The sequence below is a fragment of the Pocillopora damicornis genome, chromosome 11 (assembly GCF_964200805.1).
Source record: "Pocillopora damicornis chromosome 11, jaPocDami1.2, whole genome shotgun sequence".
Taxonomy (NCBI): Eukaryota; Metazoa; Cnidaria; class Anthozoa; order Scleractinia; family Pocilloporidae; genus Pocillopora; species Pocillopora damicornis.
This window is the reverse complement of record NC_142680.1, coordinates 9,879,384-9,895,728: the sequence shown is the minus strand read 5'-3', so window position 1 is coordinate 9,895,728 and position 16,345 is coordinate 9,879,384. Positions and strand designations below refer to the sequence as shown.

General features: G+C 36.6%; 4 protein-coding genes across 4 annotated transcripts in view; 1 reads left to right on the top strand and 3 right to left on the bottom strand.

Moving 5' to 3' along the window:
- Positions 1 to 334, bottom strand: part of LOC149037401 (neo-calmodulin-like) — a 2,757-nt gene extending 2,423 nt beyond the window's left edge. The window contains exon 1 of the mRNA XM_089186269.1: positions 1 to 334. This exon is cut by the window's left edge and continues 157 nt beyond it. The gene's annotated coding sequence lies outside the window, so the exon portion shown is untranslated.
- A 1,285-nt stretch (positions 335 to 1,619) lies between these two features.
- LOC149037400 (trace amine-associated receptor 7c-like) lies at positions 1,620 to 2,735 on the bottom strand. The gene has a single exon (XM_089186473.1). It carries the CDS (start codon positions 2,529 to 2,531, stop codon positions 1,620 to 1,622), a length of 912 nt encoding a protein of 303 aa, XP_089042599.1. The 5' UTR covers positions 2,532 to 2,735.
- A 2,988-nt stretch (positions 2,736 to 5,723) lies between these two features.
- Positions 5,724 to 7,468, top strand: LOC113679659 (uncharacterized). Its single transcript, XM_089188472.1, has 2 exons — positions 5,724 to 6,168; positions 6,457 to 7,468. The coding sequence occupies exons 1-2, from the start codon at positions 5,830 to 5,832 to the stop codon at positions 7,234 to 7,236; spliced, it is 1,119 nt and encodes a 372-aa protein (XP_089044598.1). The 5' UTR covers positions 5,724 to 5,829; the 3' UTR covers positions 7,237 to 7,468.
- A 3,979-nt stretch (positions 7,469 to 11,447) lies between these two features.
- On the bottom strand, positions 11,448 to 15,721 carry LOC149037399 (adenosine receptor A2b-like). The gene is made up of 2 exons (XM_089188473.1): positions 14,253 to 15,721; positions 11,448 to 11,778 (listed from the first exon to the last, which is right to left on the bottom strand). The coding sequence occupies exons 1-2, from the start codon at positions 14,973 to 14,975 to the stop codon at positions 11,593 to 11,595; spliced, it is 909 nt and encodes a 302-aa protein (XP_089044599.1). The 5' UTR covers positions 14,976 to 15,721; the 3' UTR covers positions 11,448 to 11,592.
- Between the last annotated feature and the right edge of the window lie 624 nt (positions 15,722 to 16,345).

The following is a 16,345-nucleotide window of genomic DNA, read 5'->3' as shown; positions in this document are numbered from 1 at the left end:
CGTTTTTTCTTTAACATCTTTCGAATTGTTAACAGCGGAGTGGTCTTTGGCGCCTGGAATAGTTGACTCAGAGTTAAGTAATTTGAGAAAAATGACTTGTATCGTCAAAAAATAAAAATGTTCTTCCCCACCCAGAATATTTCTAGGTTTACACTTAAGTGGTGCAGGAAAACTAATATTTTAAGTAGCAATTAGTCTTAGAAGTTTTCACTGAAACGTTTTTTCTTTAATATCTTTCGAATTGTTAACAGCGGAGTGGTCTTTGGCGCCTGGAATAGTTGACTTAGAGTTAAGTAATTTGAGAAAAATGACTTGTATCGTTAAAAAATAAAAATGTTCTTCCGCACCCTGAATATTACTAGGTTTACACTTAAGTGGCGCAGGAAAACTAATATTTTTAAGAAGCAATTAGTCTTAAGAGCGAGGACATATTAAGAAAATAAAACATGTAAGTTTTGACCATTCACGAGTTTTGACCATATGTTTTGTAGCGTATCGAATATCGTGTTTTCGAAACCTAGGACAATTATTAAAGATGATGTATGAATAGCCTATTCGTACATCATCTCGTAACTGATTTACGAGAAACTCCAAAATTTTCTCATTGCAACAGAAACAGAACATGTCTGGTAACATTTCTAGAAATTTGATTTTTTTTTTCATAAAATTTAGTTTGAGACAAGTATGCTACCTTATTATTTTCATGGTAACAAGTAAATCGGATTTTGCTCTGAAGTAGTAGAACACTATAACTTTATTACGAGGGAAACGGTGCGTTTGCTTGCAAGCTATATTATTTTGTAAGTAATCTAAGTACTCTTCTCTTTCCTCCTTGACAGCAGCCACAAAGAATAACAAATTTTTAATAAGTCATATTTTGTAGAACAAACTTTTAAAGTTATGAACACTTGTTAAGGCTTTGGGATAAGTTTAGACGAGACTTACCATATTATCTTATTCTTTAAAAACACATGACCAACAAACTCTCTTCTGATAGTATATTCATAGGTAAGGCTACTCTGAACACTGATACCTTTGTGTCTAAAGATGTATAGGACATGGTATAACTTACTATAAATATACTTTCTAAAACACCTTCGGCAACAAGGGATTGGATAATAAATTCCGGCATAAATGGATTCTGTGAACTTTTTTCTTATGATTTATCAATTAATTAGTATTTTTCTTTTGGAAGACAGCATTTTCTGCATATATTATTCATTTCTCGGTTGGGGTTTTAAGTCCTTTGGGATAAAAAGATTTGTTAGTTCCATTTCTGGTCCACTGGCATACTCTCGAGCACTTTGGATCTGCGTAAAATACAGCAGCATTAAAAAATGACTTCCCACGCCAAGTGAGGGATTCGTCCCTGACAAATTCTTAATTAAAATAACAAGAATAACAAACAACAGAAACGACAACAACGACAACACTCTCGGTAAACCCAAACATGTTAGGTTTAGGAACCATAGAAAACTATAGAAAGGTCACTTCTCAATTGAAAGTTAGCAGTGGCAGATGATGTAAAAATACTTTTTAGCTAATTAGAAAACACAAGAAATAAATATAAATTGAAAAGCCAGATACAAACTCTTAGTACCTTCCGGTAAACGTGGTATTTATTGACAAACCAGCTTCTTCAAGATGTTTTTAACTTTTTGACGCACCTCTACATTTTTCCAATAGCATATTAATGAATTGGTACAAGAATTTAAAAAGGCAAGCGTCTCCGTCCAGCTGTAGTGGTTGTTAGTTTGTAAGTTTAGTCTCAATAATTGATCATATATTAAAGTGAACAACACAGGAAAGTTCAAAATCAAGTACACTCCGACGAGGATAGATATGTTTTTCGCGAGCTTGGCCTCCCGTTGTCTCTGGCGATTTTCAGCGCCTTGGAGTTGCGGCTGGACTTGTTCACGCTGTATTCGCACGACGCACAGAACGCCAATCTGCGTAGCTACAGAAACGAGAAAGCAAACTGACCATACCATGAGATGGATGTTTTCGACTGCGGATTCAATAGAAGTCCATTTTAGAGCAGTTAACAAAATATTTAGGGTCCATATGATCAGAACATATTTCACAACTCGTGTCGAAGAGAAGAAATCATTGTATCTGACTTGCAGTCGAACAGCCACGAAGCGCTCATAGCTGACAGCACCCAAAGTCATAAAAGATGCTCCAAAGCAACTGAAAAAGGCCAGATGATACATAATCCTCACAAAACAAGGAACTAGAAGAAGCTGGTTTTCCAAAAGCCTGTATATGATATATCCGAGCTGGACTGTTAGGGATACGAACAAATCAGAAAGCGCCAGAGAAGCTATCAACAGATTAGAGGGAGTTCTTAGACGAGGACAGCCAAAGATGGCGGTGACAATCAGTAAATTTGCAATAACACCGACTGGAACTGTCACAATGTTAATGATGGCTGTAACAAGGTTGATTGTAAACCGTTCATGAGCTTTATGGAAAGATGGATCACCAAGATAGAAACAGGAATTTTCGTGCTCGGAGTGATTGCCCTCCATTTTGCAGAATATACTTCCTACACTACGACTTGTTCAAAGACGATTTAGAGTCCTCCTACAAATCTTTGAAGAATTCAAATGTGCTACTATGTCAACCAACAAGGTGCAGAGAAATCAACCCATGTCATTTATCGGTGTTGAATAGAATGGCAACCCGCTGAACAAAATTGAATTTTAATCAAAGTGCTATATGAGCAAACTCGTGAATTGACACATGATTTTTTGGATTATGTTTAATGTTATCTGGTTTAGGGAATTTTGTGGTTGATTGTCGTATCTAGAGTACAAGCAGTAGTTCAGTGTTCGCTAATGTAGCAAAGAAACAAAGTAATTGAAATTGAAATGATCATGCTATTACATTTGACAGGGGTGGATGATGTCATGTGTTTTAAACGTATATCATTTTTGTTTCTGGTTCAAAAGAAAAGGTTGGAAATAAATGTGGGTGAAAAGTGAAATTTATTGTCTATCATTGTAAAAATTAGAAAATCAAGGCAATACTGTCTTAATGAAAACATTAACGATTCCCTCTTTATCAAATGAGACAAACGGGAACGAGTTTTGAGTGATATAACTGAGCCAAGACTGCCACCGTCATTTTGGATCTCCGCCTGGGTAGATTTTAGTCACGTGCTAGGCAACGTATAATCAATAACAAGATAGAATTTCATTTCAGGCCTATTTATCAATTTTGTGTTGTATAACTTTCGCATTTTAGTAGGTAATACGTATTTTGAATCTTGTAGTTGTCTTGAACCTTAAAAGAAAATTGTTCGTTAAAAATTCACTGAAAATCGGTAGCTAAAATTGTTTGTTTAGGTGTTATTTGATTTTCGTGTTTACTTGTAATTTCGTCAGTCGCCGGTATCTTTTGTTGCTTCTCACAAGAAAAACATACGATACAAAGCGTAATGATCGATTTTGTCCTCCATCTCACGCCATAACAGAAAAAGCTTTTGAACATCTGTAAACTCCGTGCGCTTCGCAGTAAGTGATATTTTCAATGAATCTTCGGATTGTTTTCAAGTTCAAGGATTGTGAATTACAATTTTATGAAAAACGAAGGTTGTTCTGTTATTTCAGTGTGAATCCTAGCATGCCTGCCAGTCGCTGGCGCCGCTTGTTGAAACTAAAACGAAAAAAAAACACTCTTTTAAGATTATCATTGGCTTCTTTTTCACCCCACCACTATTCTTAGCAACAAAGGTCGCCATTTCGTGACGGGACTAGTTTTTTTTTCATTTCTTGACTTCAACATGGTTTACATCCTTGACAAATTCTTGCGCTTGTTAAGTCGATGAGGGATCGTTTATAGCACAGAAATCACCAGGATTTGTATCTGAATATGAGTACAGTCAAAATGTTCTTAAAATTCTTATTGTACGCCTGTATTAACTCCCTATCGTAGTAAAAGTTGATCTTCCAAAATCTCCGTAGGACACGTGATACTCCTTTGTCGTGATACAAGTTTGTTCTTACGCCCTGAATTAGCAGTATATGGCAGTTATTCCGATGAAACAGGCTAAATTGTAAACATGAATCTCGATTTAATTTAAAAAAAATATATTCCTTTGGCAAAGTTAAAGGGTACATGACAACTGAAGCCAAATATTTGTTTTCAATTTGTTTTCTAGCATGATTATAGAGCTTTCTCCTGCTAACTCACAGCATACTGAGGCTAATGGAAGCATCATTGCTGAAAAAAGAAAAAATCTTTGATCATGTTTTAAATTCCATTTCCTTTCACTTGAAATTATTATCCACAAATTATTATCCATTTCAAATACACCTGCCTCAAGGAGATAAAAGATATCGAATGTCAGTTTGGGGACAGAAATAACGCATATTTTACAGGAAGTTTGATGGTAATAGAGTTTTTTAGAGAAAGCGGTTTTGTTTGTTATGACGAGTATCTGTATTTTACATCAGAGCGCACAATCCTTTTATTTGTAAATTGTAGCCATAGAAAAAATTTTTAAAAATGCATTTTTTCTATTGCTACTGTACTGTTAAAGACAGCTTAACTTTTTACGAACGTGCACAATAAAAAAAACATGCGTGCTGTTCTCGCGCGCGCTTTCGTTTTCACGCGCGCCTTCAAAACTCTAGCTCGTTTGTTACTTTCTAGCACCAGTTAAAGTATAACGCTAAATGAGAAATACATATTTTGCACGTCTTACTTGTCTTGGTTAAAGTGTTAAAAAATACTGTTATATTGAAAAGCTTTCTTGACATTAGTTCCCAATTTGCTTTCCCATGGCAAGTTCTTCCTTGTCTGTAAACTGCCATATCATCAAATGTGGTTGACAATTTTCTAACTTGTATGATTGCCCAGGCAACATTGCTCCGTACGTGTAAAAGCAGCTTTAATGTGAATTAAAGGCTTCCTTTTAAATCCTTATAAAAGTGTTTTGAGGCATTTAAAAACGGAGGGTTAAGTCTAAGATCGGTCGCTCGTGCTCTGAGTGCCAGGATTACCACAGCAACCGAAAACTGCTTTCCTATCTTTGCATCTAGGAAAAGTTGATTCAAAGCCTGTAAAGTTGGAAAATTCCGTTGTGCCTATCGATCACAAGCCTCTTAGAAATGATTTCAGAGCTTTAATAGAAAACATATTTTAAACAAAGACACCAGGGAAAGTTCAGAAATTAAGATAATAAGAAAAAACCTTCAAGAAAGATTTTTGATCTGAAGTGGTCTCCGTGATCAGTAATGGCTTCATCATTTGCGTCTTTTGTTCCATAATTTTTTAACAAAAGTTTTTCACTAAGCGGTAATGATCAATTTCTTCCTTCAGCCTGAGAAATACTCGTGATTTCCGAAAATCGCCTAATCTTAAATTTTTTTGTTGTATGTGTGTATTATTCTCGGAAGATACAGAAATTCTAGAAAGAAATCGCACTTAAAAGGTAAACTTTAACAAAGGCTTGCTAACATGCCTCTATATTTTCTCAACAAATATATGTGTTTTTTTTTCAGTAAGCTTTTTTAAACGACTTTTTTACGTGTTAGATGAAACACATGACCTCCACTACAAAAAGAATTTGCTTTCATTTGAGGTGGAAATTCGTGCTTAAGGACTCCGTAGTTTTTATTTTTGCTTCGTGCTAAAAAGTTCTCCCTTCTCGAAAAAGATAATGTCCGTGAACAAATACCCGATTATTTATTTTTCACTAATAGATGCTATTCATTGTTTATTTGCTTCCAGTTTCATTAAAAGCAGGCTGTCAAGGAGTTTTCATTCTACATTTATTCGAAAGAACGACAACCTTTTCATTTAAATTTCTTTTAGAGTAAGATGGATTTGTATTTCACGTTTCTATGGCTCAATTTTGGGACAGTTTTTCTGCTAATCCCTCCAATTACTACGGCGAGCAACCAAATGAAAACACCGCTGATCTACATCAACAACATATTCATGGAGAACTTCAGCATAGAAAATCATACAATTCAGGCTGAAAGCAAGCGGGACCCCTGGGAGTGTTTTCGTCACTGCGCTAAACACTGCGACTGCATTGCGTTTCAATTCAGTGGAAAAATATGTGAGCTTCTGGACACGGACATTGATGGAGCCATCGGGAAGCGAGCGAAAAGACCAGGAACTCTTTTGTATCATGTACAGCAAAACGGCGTGAGGGTAAGTTTTTCTTCTTGTAGAGTGGTTTTTTAATAAAATTTCGAAGACTTTTTCAAAGCTGGAAAATATAGATGATCAAATCAAAATTGACTGGAAGTCCATTTCTCATGATTCATGGCGGGGATGAGTCGCTTCGAAATATTCGCCGTGTATGAAATGAAGAGTTTCTTTGAAAATTTTTTTCGTTGCAATACTCATTTTTTAAAAGACAAAAAAAGAACAACGACTCCTAATTCTATTCAGGGAAATTTTAATTTTAATTTTATTGCTGTTCGTGTTTGTTTTCAGGAAAATGGCAGATGCCTGAATGGCTGCTGTCAATCGAAACCTTGCCTTAATGGAGGCACATGCGCAGAAAATTGCGATGACATCAGGAAACAATACAACTGCACATGTCCACAGCATTACCAGGGAAAGAGATGTGAGATATTCGATCCAAGAGTCAATTCATGCCTATCCTATTTAAAGCTGAAACCAGAGTCTAAGTCAGGCGTGTATAAGCTTAATGATACGGCTCAGAGTTATTGTGATTTTGACTCGAAACCCGGAAAAGTCTGGACTCTCATCGAGTCATTCTCTTTAGGAAATAAGGATTTTTACAACCAAAAGCCTTTTTATTACAACTTTCCGAGAAACGAAACAAGATTCAACTGGAATGATTATCGATTATCCCACCAAGCAATGGTCAACATCCGACACAACTCGACGCACTGGCGAGTGACGTGCAATTTCCCGTCAGGCCTTAATTTCACCGACTACGCACGCGCTACTCTCCAAGACACGGACATCCTGACATTTGTCAATCAAGATAGCTGTCAGAGGTACGAGTACATCTCAGTTCGAGGAAGAAGTTGCACTAATTGTTCGGGGATGCTTGTGCAGCGAGATACCCAACATATGCATACTGATTCGTACTGGAGCGGAAAAAACGGTTGCTCTTGGGATCCCATTACAGGTGCCCTGGAGCACGAAGATAATTTTGGATTCTATGACATCATCAATCCTAAACACAAGTGCACTGAAAATTATTTTTCCACCACGCAATGGTGGCTTGGTGCGGAGCTCTAAATCTGAGCCCACACCACGATGGGCGTAGGTTATGTAGACGTGCGTGAGGAAGGGGAAACAACGTAGCGGTAAAACGTTGGCTGGGCATGCGCTATTGGATCAATTTTGGCTAGCCCTATGGCAATTTCTTCTCAAAAAATTTTAAACGAAAACTTATAAAACAACTAGTGTCACTTTTGCCCCAATCCTCCCCACCCACTAAAAAAAAGCATGCATTTTTGCACACATTGACTCTGTAGTTTGTGTGTTTTTTTAACTGATAGCTTGCAAGCACGGTATCTAGCCACCAAATTGGATTGACCATTAACTCCTCACTTGATGAGTTCTGATGGTGACTTCTGCTCGTGTTGTCGATTCGAGTTGCTGCAACCGACTATTTTCTGTCGGTTTTGTCCAGACTCTTGGTCTGAGGAGAGGATTGTGCGGAAAACGGCACAAGTCCTTTTCGCACTTTCCAACTTACTCCATGGACTAATGAACACAGCTATGCGCTATAGGACTCCACTCAACATCACAGTTTCACGATTGTGGATGAACAAGTGTGATTTTAATCCTCTTTATTTTTCCAATTTAAGTATGATTTTAAAAGCCCTTATTTTTCCAGTTAAAGGTTATCTTTATTACTTGATAACTTTCTCTGGACTCACTTTACACCGACGCGTACGATGACCGCTCTCGTGACTGCTCTCAGCTTGTAAAAACGTACCTGACTATAGCCGACAAATGTTTTTTTTGCTAGGAATACTCTCACGTGGACGATCAGACAAATATAACAATAATAATAGTAATAATTTATTGACTTCTAACGCGCAAATTCTATGTATATATATTCAAATGCGCCGTAACATAATAATTACAATAAACTAAAGATAAAATAAAAATAATAAAAATAATGATAATTGGAATACAAAATAACAATTAAATGCGATTAATAATAAATAAGATATGTAACATATAACTGATTATTACTTGAAATGTTTTATTTAAAACTTTATCAATGAATAGATAACTATAAAAACTTCTAACAGTGTAGTTTGATCGTCCGGGTGAGTGTAGTCCTGAGAAGGACTGTTGTCGGTAGTGGTGACTGACGTTTCGACAACCTGAGCGGAAGTCATCATCAGAGTCAAGTGAAGGGTTGTTGTTAGTCGAATGCACTTAGTGAAGTTAGGTCGTTCTGTTCGGTTCGTTTGTAATGTCAATGTCGTGGATGAGTCGTTTGTATGGTGCCGGTAGTGGTTGACACCTGTTGAGGGGAGTCTGTTCCAAGTTAGTAAACCAGCTTTCCTGGGTCAGTTGTCGAAAGTAGTTGGTGCTGTAGGTTAGGCATTGCGCAGAGTCCCAGTCAACAGTATGGTTCGTAAGTCAGTGATGTTCAGTAATGTGATTGTTGACATCGCCTTTCCTCGTCGCTCGTTTGTGTTCAGTCAGTCTAGTTGCGAGGTTTCTGCCAGTCTCACCAATGCATGAGGCGTGGCAATCGGAGCAATTGATCTTATATACTGCTCCTTGTCTGTTCCTCGGTTCGTCTCTGTCTTTGATGTCAATCAGTAACTGACGTAGTGTGGTAATAGGTTTGTGAGCGACGCGAATATTGAATGGTTGTAGGATGCGTGAGATGTTCTTAGATATGCCCTTTATGTATGGTATAGTGGCTGTGGTCGTAACCATACCATACATAAAGGGTATATCGACGAGGCAACAAGATTTGTGGTGTTTATAGATTCTTTAGAAGCAGTAAAAGGAGCTTGGACTCGACTGATTCATAAGTTATTAATTTTACTATCAGCCTATTACCTAAGATAGAAAAATATTCTGTACTTGTAGTTTTAGGACATTGGAAATACATCATTCCATTCTTGGCGTTTCAATTTGTTATTAATGTTTTAAAACCTAAACAGGAGTGTGTAATTGCGTGCTTAGCATTTAAAGGCCTTATTTATTTCCGAATGATGCAGTTGTTAATATTTAATTTCGTTCAGTAGGTTGCTATTCTATTCAGTGTTGAAAATTTGCCATTGGCTACTCGTATTTTAGCTTGTAAGTAGTCATAATGACACATTATGAATTCTTCAAACGTTTCTACCCGCGCTTTAATAAAAGAAATACTTTTAGAAAAGGCACATCGGAAAAGACGATCTGCTCATCGATCAAATTTATCAAAAATACAGCTCTTTGTGATTTATTTAAATTAAACTGGATTTACCTTGACGACCAGATAGCCTTACCCTCCCCTATTGTAAACAAACTTCCAAGTAATTATACTACGTTTTTACACAACAATATTTCCCTTTCTTTATTGTGAGCGATCTTATCCAGTAAAACGGAAAGTCAGAGACGCTATATCTATTCCTCTATGCTGGAAAAATGGTTGCTTTCTGTGGGGAATAGTAACTAACTGAACTTTGAGATACAACAATGAGATACGCATCTAAGTGCTGTTCTATTATCTATTTCAATAAGGCCGGCGGAATTTGGGAAATTTGTTCTGGAGCAAAATAATGTTTTTTTTTTTTCACCTTTCAAGAATTTTAATCGCTCTAACACATAATTTGAAGATGCGAGATTTGATAGTTTTACTGAAGAACAATTATGTGTTATTCACCAGGCGGGAAGTCCGTGTCGGGAAAACTGTGCCCGACGTCTTGGATACCATGCGGTACTCAAGACAAAGGACACAGTTCTTCCCGATAAGGATCAACCTAAGCTGGTGGATAACATCTTTACTTTATTTTTAAACTTAACGAAGAAAACAGAGGTAAGGCAAATTAAATAGAGAGGCTTCACCGAAACATTGATGGGAAAATACTTCCCGCTCTTGAAACCAATCAGATCGGAGGATTTGTATAGTACCGCCCGCTCATGTATCAAGAGTAGAAAATGACATTTATGTCTATCAATTGTTCTTCGGTTTGCTTAAGCCCTTTTTGCATTACGTCTGCATAACCAGAATATTTTAAAAATAGAGTTAATTAACATATTCATAAATTAGCTTTCCAAATGATTACAAGCAGGTAATGCTTGCAAGATCTTATGCCGGAAACACTACAAAACTGAAATAGAAAAATAAATCCACGCATATAATCGTATTGGTGTTAAAGTGTAGACGTAACTTTTTTTTTCGTTGTAGAAGCCACACATCTTCTTTACCAACTCTTAGTCGATAATAAGTCAAGTTTTAAACCTACCCGTTAAGCAGTGTTATACTTTATTTAGAAAATAAGAACTTTTCTCCATGTTTTTCTCTTTCTCTTTGCGAAGGGCAAATGCGCAAAATGTCAACTCTTCATAACTCGCCGAGCATTGCTGTCAGAATTTTCATTTGCCACTCACGGATAACGCTGTTTAACATTTTCTTCAGAAACCCCTTAAAGAGCTTTTGAGATGGCCTTTACCCGCAACATTGAGTGATTGTGAGATCAAAATTATTAACTTCTTTTTCCAAACATGCAGAGACTTTTGCATTTAATTCTTTTATTCTGGAATATCTATGTACATACGTTCTTTTGAAGGGAAACAGTTCTAATGAAACTGTGTTTTCGCGCTGTCACAGAAACAACGCGTTGCTACGCACGTAACAGTTGAACATCTAAATTTATCGCCACATCAATTATGCAAATTTTGTAGTATATCAACGATGGTCACGAATATTATTGCAATTAAAATACCCGGAAGAGTGACTTAACCACGAAACAGGCTAGTTGGGATGAAAGTGTAGTCTCTTTGTTTTTCCTGCCTCAATAGAAAAATCACGCTCTCGTTCTATGTATAGAGTACTACGGCAAAACCGAAAAACAGACTTCTTACGATATATAATTTTTTTTTGTGGTTGGTGGTGTCAAACATTTTTCCTCGTTTCCATCTTCTCCTCTACCTTTCAAAATACTAGTTATTGATATTAAGCAAAAATTCGGTTGTTATTTGCAAACAGTTACGACCCGAAAGTTCCTCCCGTTTAAACCATCTGACGTTGTCAATATTCCTTTTGAAACTCATCCGTAAAGTTTGATCATCTGCGATGCTAATGCGGCGGTAAAAGAAAGGAAATTCGAGCTTTCATTGAATTGAAGTTATTTGGAAGGCGTTGTGTAATCTCTCAAAGATCCATCACCTGAATTAGTACTTGTCATGAAGCGCAAATTAACAACCTGAGGCTTTAATGAAAAGCCTTGCAGTAATTTAGGAAGTTATGAAATAGCAGATGTCAAACGTTCAACGGAAGTTTGCTGCCAGTTTTGAGTATTACTATGACACTTAAATACTAGTAGTCAAGATATTAACAAAACATTTGGCGAAATGAAAAAATAACAAAAAACAAAAAACAAAATGTTCAAAAAATGAGAATAAAAATGTGTTTTAGCAAATTAATTTCTTCAGGAGATATTTGACTCTTCGAAAAATCTCTCTCTTTTTCCAGTAACATATAATTGGATTTGAGCAGGAGTTTAGAAAAGCCAGCGTCTCTGTCCAGCTGTAGTGGTTGTATGTTTGAATGTTTTGCCCAAATATCTGATGATAAAATGTCACAAATAGAACGGGAAATTTATATATATATAACAACTTTATTTAAATAATAACATATAACATATTATTATTAAAAAAGGGTTATAGAAGGGAGGAACTTAATCCTCATTGTAAACTATACCCCAGATATAAAAATTTAATACTATGCAATATACATATACATACTGATACATTTTACATACAGGCATATATCTATATAAATATAAAATCTAAATAAAGAGGACATATCTAAGATAACTATTTTGTTTAAGATTATAACTAAATAATGTATAATACATAGAATAATTTAATTTTTAGTCATAGGCCTAGTTAAAAAAAGTTGATTTAAGAGCTTTCTTAAAAGCATTAATTGAGTCAAGTTCAACTACTGATGACGGTAAACTGTTCCATGTGTCGATATGTCTGTGCCAAAAAGAGTACTTAAAGATGTCTGTACGGCTAAATGGTTTATATAGTTTAAACTGATGACTTTTTCTTGATTGCCTGTTACTGAAGGATATGTAATTATTATTGTTTACAGAAGAGTGTCCTTTAATGAACTTAAAAAGTTGAACCAAACTAAGAAACTCTCTGCGCTGAACTAGTGTCGCTAGTTTCAAGGATTTCAGTCGGTCTTCATACGGAGTGTCTTTATCAATGATCCATCTTGTAACGTTCCTTTGCACGCATTCAAGTTTTTCAATGAGATATGCTTGGTGAGGATTCCACGCTTGACAAGCGTACTCGAGTATTGGACGGATCATGGATCTATAACCAGTAAATAGAGCCCTAGAGTGAGATCCAAATGTCCGCTTGAGTAAGCCCAATAATCTGTTCGATCTTGCAACAACAGACAGTACGTGGGGTTTCCAAGATAAATCACTGGAAAGAACTACCCCAAGATGTTTGTGTGTAGATACTTGGGTAAGTAGCTTGCTATTAATAGAATAGTTGCACGGAGAGGGAGTTCTAGCCCTGGTGAACTTCATGGACTCGCATTTGTCAGCATTTGTTCCTAAAAGCCACGAGCCACACCAATCAGTGACTTTATCTAGACTCTCCTGGGCAGTGATGGACGTTTGAGATGGAGTACAGTAATTATAGATTAACATATCATCAGCAAACATTTCTGCAGGACTTGATAAAGATTCAGGGATGTCATTGACGTATAGGATAAATAACAGGGGGGCAAGAATGCTCCCCTGTGGAACACCAGATGTGACAGGCGCCCAGTCAGATTGGCAGCCCTCGATTACAACACGTTGAGATCGACCTTGGAGAAAATTGGATAGCCAGGAAAGTAGAGAGCCGGTAATGCCAAAGCGTTCTAGTTTGAGTAGAAGACGGTCATGAGGAACTGAGTCGAAGGCCTTTTCGAAGTCCAGAAATATTACATCGGTAGAGAGGCGTTTATCTAGTGCTTTGGCCCATTCATGGAAAAGGTGTATCAACTGAGAGGTACAGGAGTATCCAGGACGAAAGCCATATTGATGACTACTAAGTAGATTATTTGATTCAATAAATCCAAAAATGCGATTGTATATCAGTCTTTCTAGGGTCTTTACAATCAGACTCGTAAGAGAGATAGGACGATAATTCTTGACTAGATCTTTTTGGCCCTTTTTGAAAATTGGAATGACGTGAGCAGATTTCCATTCCACAGGCAAGGTGCCAGATTGGAGTGAAAAGTTAAATAAATTTGTCATGGACTCTGATATAGCTGGTGCAGCCTCGCGAAGCATACGCGCTGATATCCCATCCGGACCATGAGCTTTTGTAACGTTTAAACCAATGAGCAATTTCTCGACCTCAGATTTAGAGCAATGTAGACTTGAGATGACTTGATCAGTAAAAGGTTGAAGATCGTCACGTAACTTCTCAGGAATACCAGGACTCTCTATAAAAACCGATGAGAAGAAGTTGTTGAATAGCTGTGCTTTATCGAAGCTGTTTGAAGCCTTTTGGTTCTCCAGGGATACTTCAGGTGGAATAGATCGTGATTTCGTCTTAGATTTTATGAAAGTCCAGAAACGTTTAGGATTGTTACTGTTTTGAAGAGACTGAACATGGTGCCAATAGCTCTTGTTTATTTCAGATTTGACTTTGTTTCTACACTGCCTATATTTTTCCCAGTCAGATTGAAGTTGAGATGATTTAGCTTTTTTCCATAAGCGTTTCCGTTTGTGAAAAAGGCGACGAATTGCAGATGTTAACCAAGGAACATTTCTTTTTCTTTTCAAATGATGTGTATTGATGTTTTTATTAACAGCAGCAAAGAAAAATTCTTTCCATTTAGTCCACATTTGATCAACATTGTTCTCTAAGAATACATTGCCCCATGGGGCATTGGAAAGATGAGAGCGAAAACCTTCCCAATTTGCATTTTTGTAATCGTAAACGATCTTTGGAGCTTGATGTGGACGGGAAATAAAGACATTAAAGTCGAAAAAAACAACGTTATGATCTGAATTTCCAAGGCCACAGTCTATCTCAACATTAGCCAAATGAGCAAAGTTCAAAATAAAGTAAATTACAACCACAGTCAATATCTTTTTCGCCAGCTTCACTTCTCTTTGTCTCTGTAGCTTTTCATCCACTTGAAGTTGGTTATTAACTCGTCGATTGTGTCTTCGTATGGCCACAAAAACGCCAATTTGGGTCACAGTTGAGAAGAGAAGGCAAAGATACCAAAGAGTTAGATGAATACCTCTCATGGCTTTATCTATTTTAGCCCATTCCAGAGCAGTCAAGAATATATTGACCGTCCATATCCCCAAAGCATATTTTAGAGCCCGTCTCGTAGAAAACATCGCGTTGTACCTGACACATAGACGAACAGCCACAAAGCGCTCATAGCTCACAGCGGTTAGAGTCATGAAAGAAACACCAAAACATACGTAGAATGCAGAATTGTAGATATGTCTTGCAAAACAAGGAACTGAACAATGCTGATTTTCCATAAGCCGGTAGGTGATATAACCTGGTTGGACTGTCAGGCCGACAAATGCATCTGACAATGCTAAAGTCGCAAGCAATAGATTGGAAGGAGTTTGTAGACGGGGACAGTCAAAAATGGCGATGATGATCAGCATGTTGGAAATAAAAGAGAGTGGAGCGGTAACGATGTTGACGATGGCTGTTATTAAGTTTGTAATGAATCGCTCAGAGGCTAAATCGAATAACGGATGAGGAAGATGAAAACAAGAAGAATCCTGAGAGGAAATATTCAAATCCATGACAACTAACTTCTGCCAGACTGTAAACCGAAAGCTTTGTTTTATTTCCCTGTGTCATGATGCATCACTTTTATTGCTTCCCACTGGTTAAGGGAAGAACGTGTTTATGCATTATTATTAGCACCATAAAAGCAAAGACGTGTTGTCACTCAACTTAAAATCGTCACGTTCTAAAAAAAAGGTTTTCTAATTTATCATTTGTAAAATGTGGTTCTTTCTGTTGAAGCCCCTGACATTTGAATTTTAAATCTAAACATTTTCCGACACATGATGATAACGTGCCGGGTTCCTATTGGGCACCAATCTAACTCAATCGAATCATACTCCATGCTCACGCTCGGTTTTTGATATTATGTAAATATATATTATATTACTTGAAACATACAACTATAAAATTAATGAAGCCCCTGCAGTGCTCTGTTTTGCCATAGAGAATGTAGGAAGCGAATAGTGGGCGAAATAGTCAAATGCTTCCCCACTACTTCTTAAGGGAGATACTAGATTCAATTTAATCGCTAAACTTTATTGCGAGAGTCAAGCTTGGCATTGTAGTGGTAACTTAGTGTATTGAGAACATAATAAGGGTACTTATACCAATGCTAATAATATCAAGGATTACTTAGTGATTTGAAATTACTTTTATCGAGCAACAATGTACCAGCTTATTAGAAAACTGATCGATGAATAAAGACAATATATATAGAAAGCAATTAAGGAATGAGTATCTCCTTCAAATAAATACTCAACAATAACCTTCTTTGAAAATAATGGTCCAAGGAGACAGTGCGAATATATCGTTGTGCAAGACCTATCACCACGCGATGTGTGCGTAGCCAATGCTTAGATCTAATCAAGATATCTGGATTGCCTAAGCTACATTATTGAGAGAGTTTTGGTTTTTTTTATTCTTTTAATAATAAAATGCATGACAAGTGTCATTACAAAGTGCGACTGCTTACCTTACCAGTCTTAAAATTTGGGATAGTTTTTTATTATAAAGGGAAACAGCCTTTTTGTAAATAGTGTACTCTCACAAAGATCCATCACCTGAATTAGTACTTGTCATGAGGTGCAATTTAACAACCTGAGGCTTTGATGAAAAAGCTTGCATTAATTGAAGAAGTTCTGAAAATAGCAGGTGTAAAACTTGAAATTGACGTTTGCCGCCAGTTTTGAAAATTACTATGACACTTAAAATCAGTAGTCAAGATGTTAACCAAACATTGGGCGAAATGAAAGAAAGAACAAAATATTATACAAATTTGCCTACAAAATGTGTTTTAGGAAACAATTTTTTTCAGGAGATCTTTAACTCTTTGAAGAATCTCTATATTTTTCCAGAAACATATAAATGGATTTGAGCAGGAGTT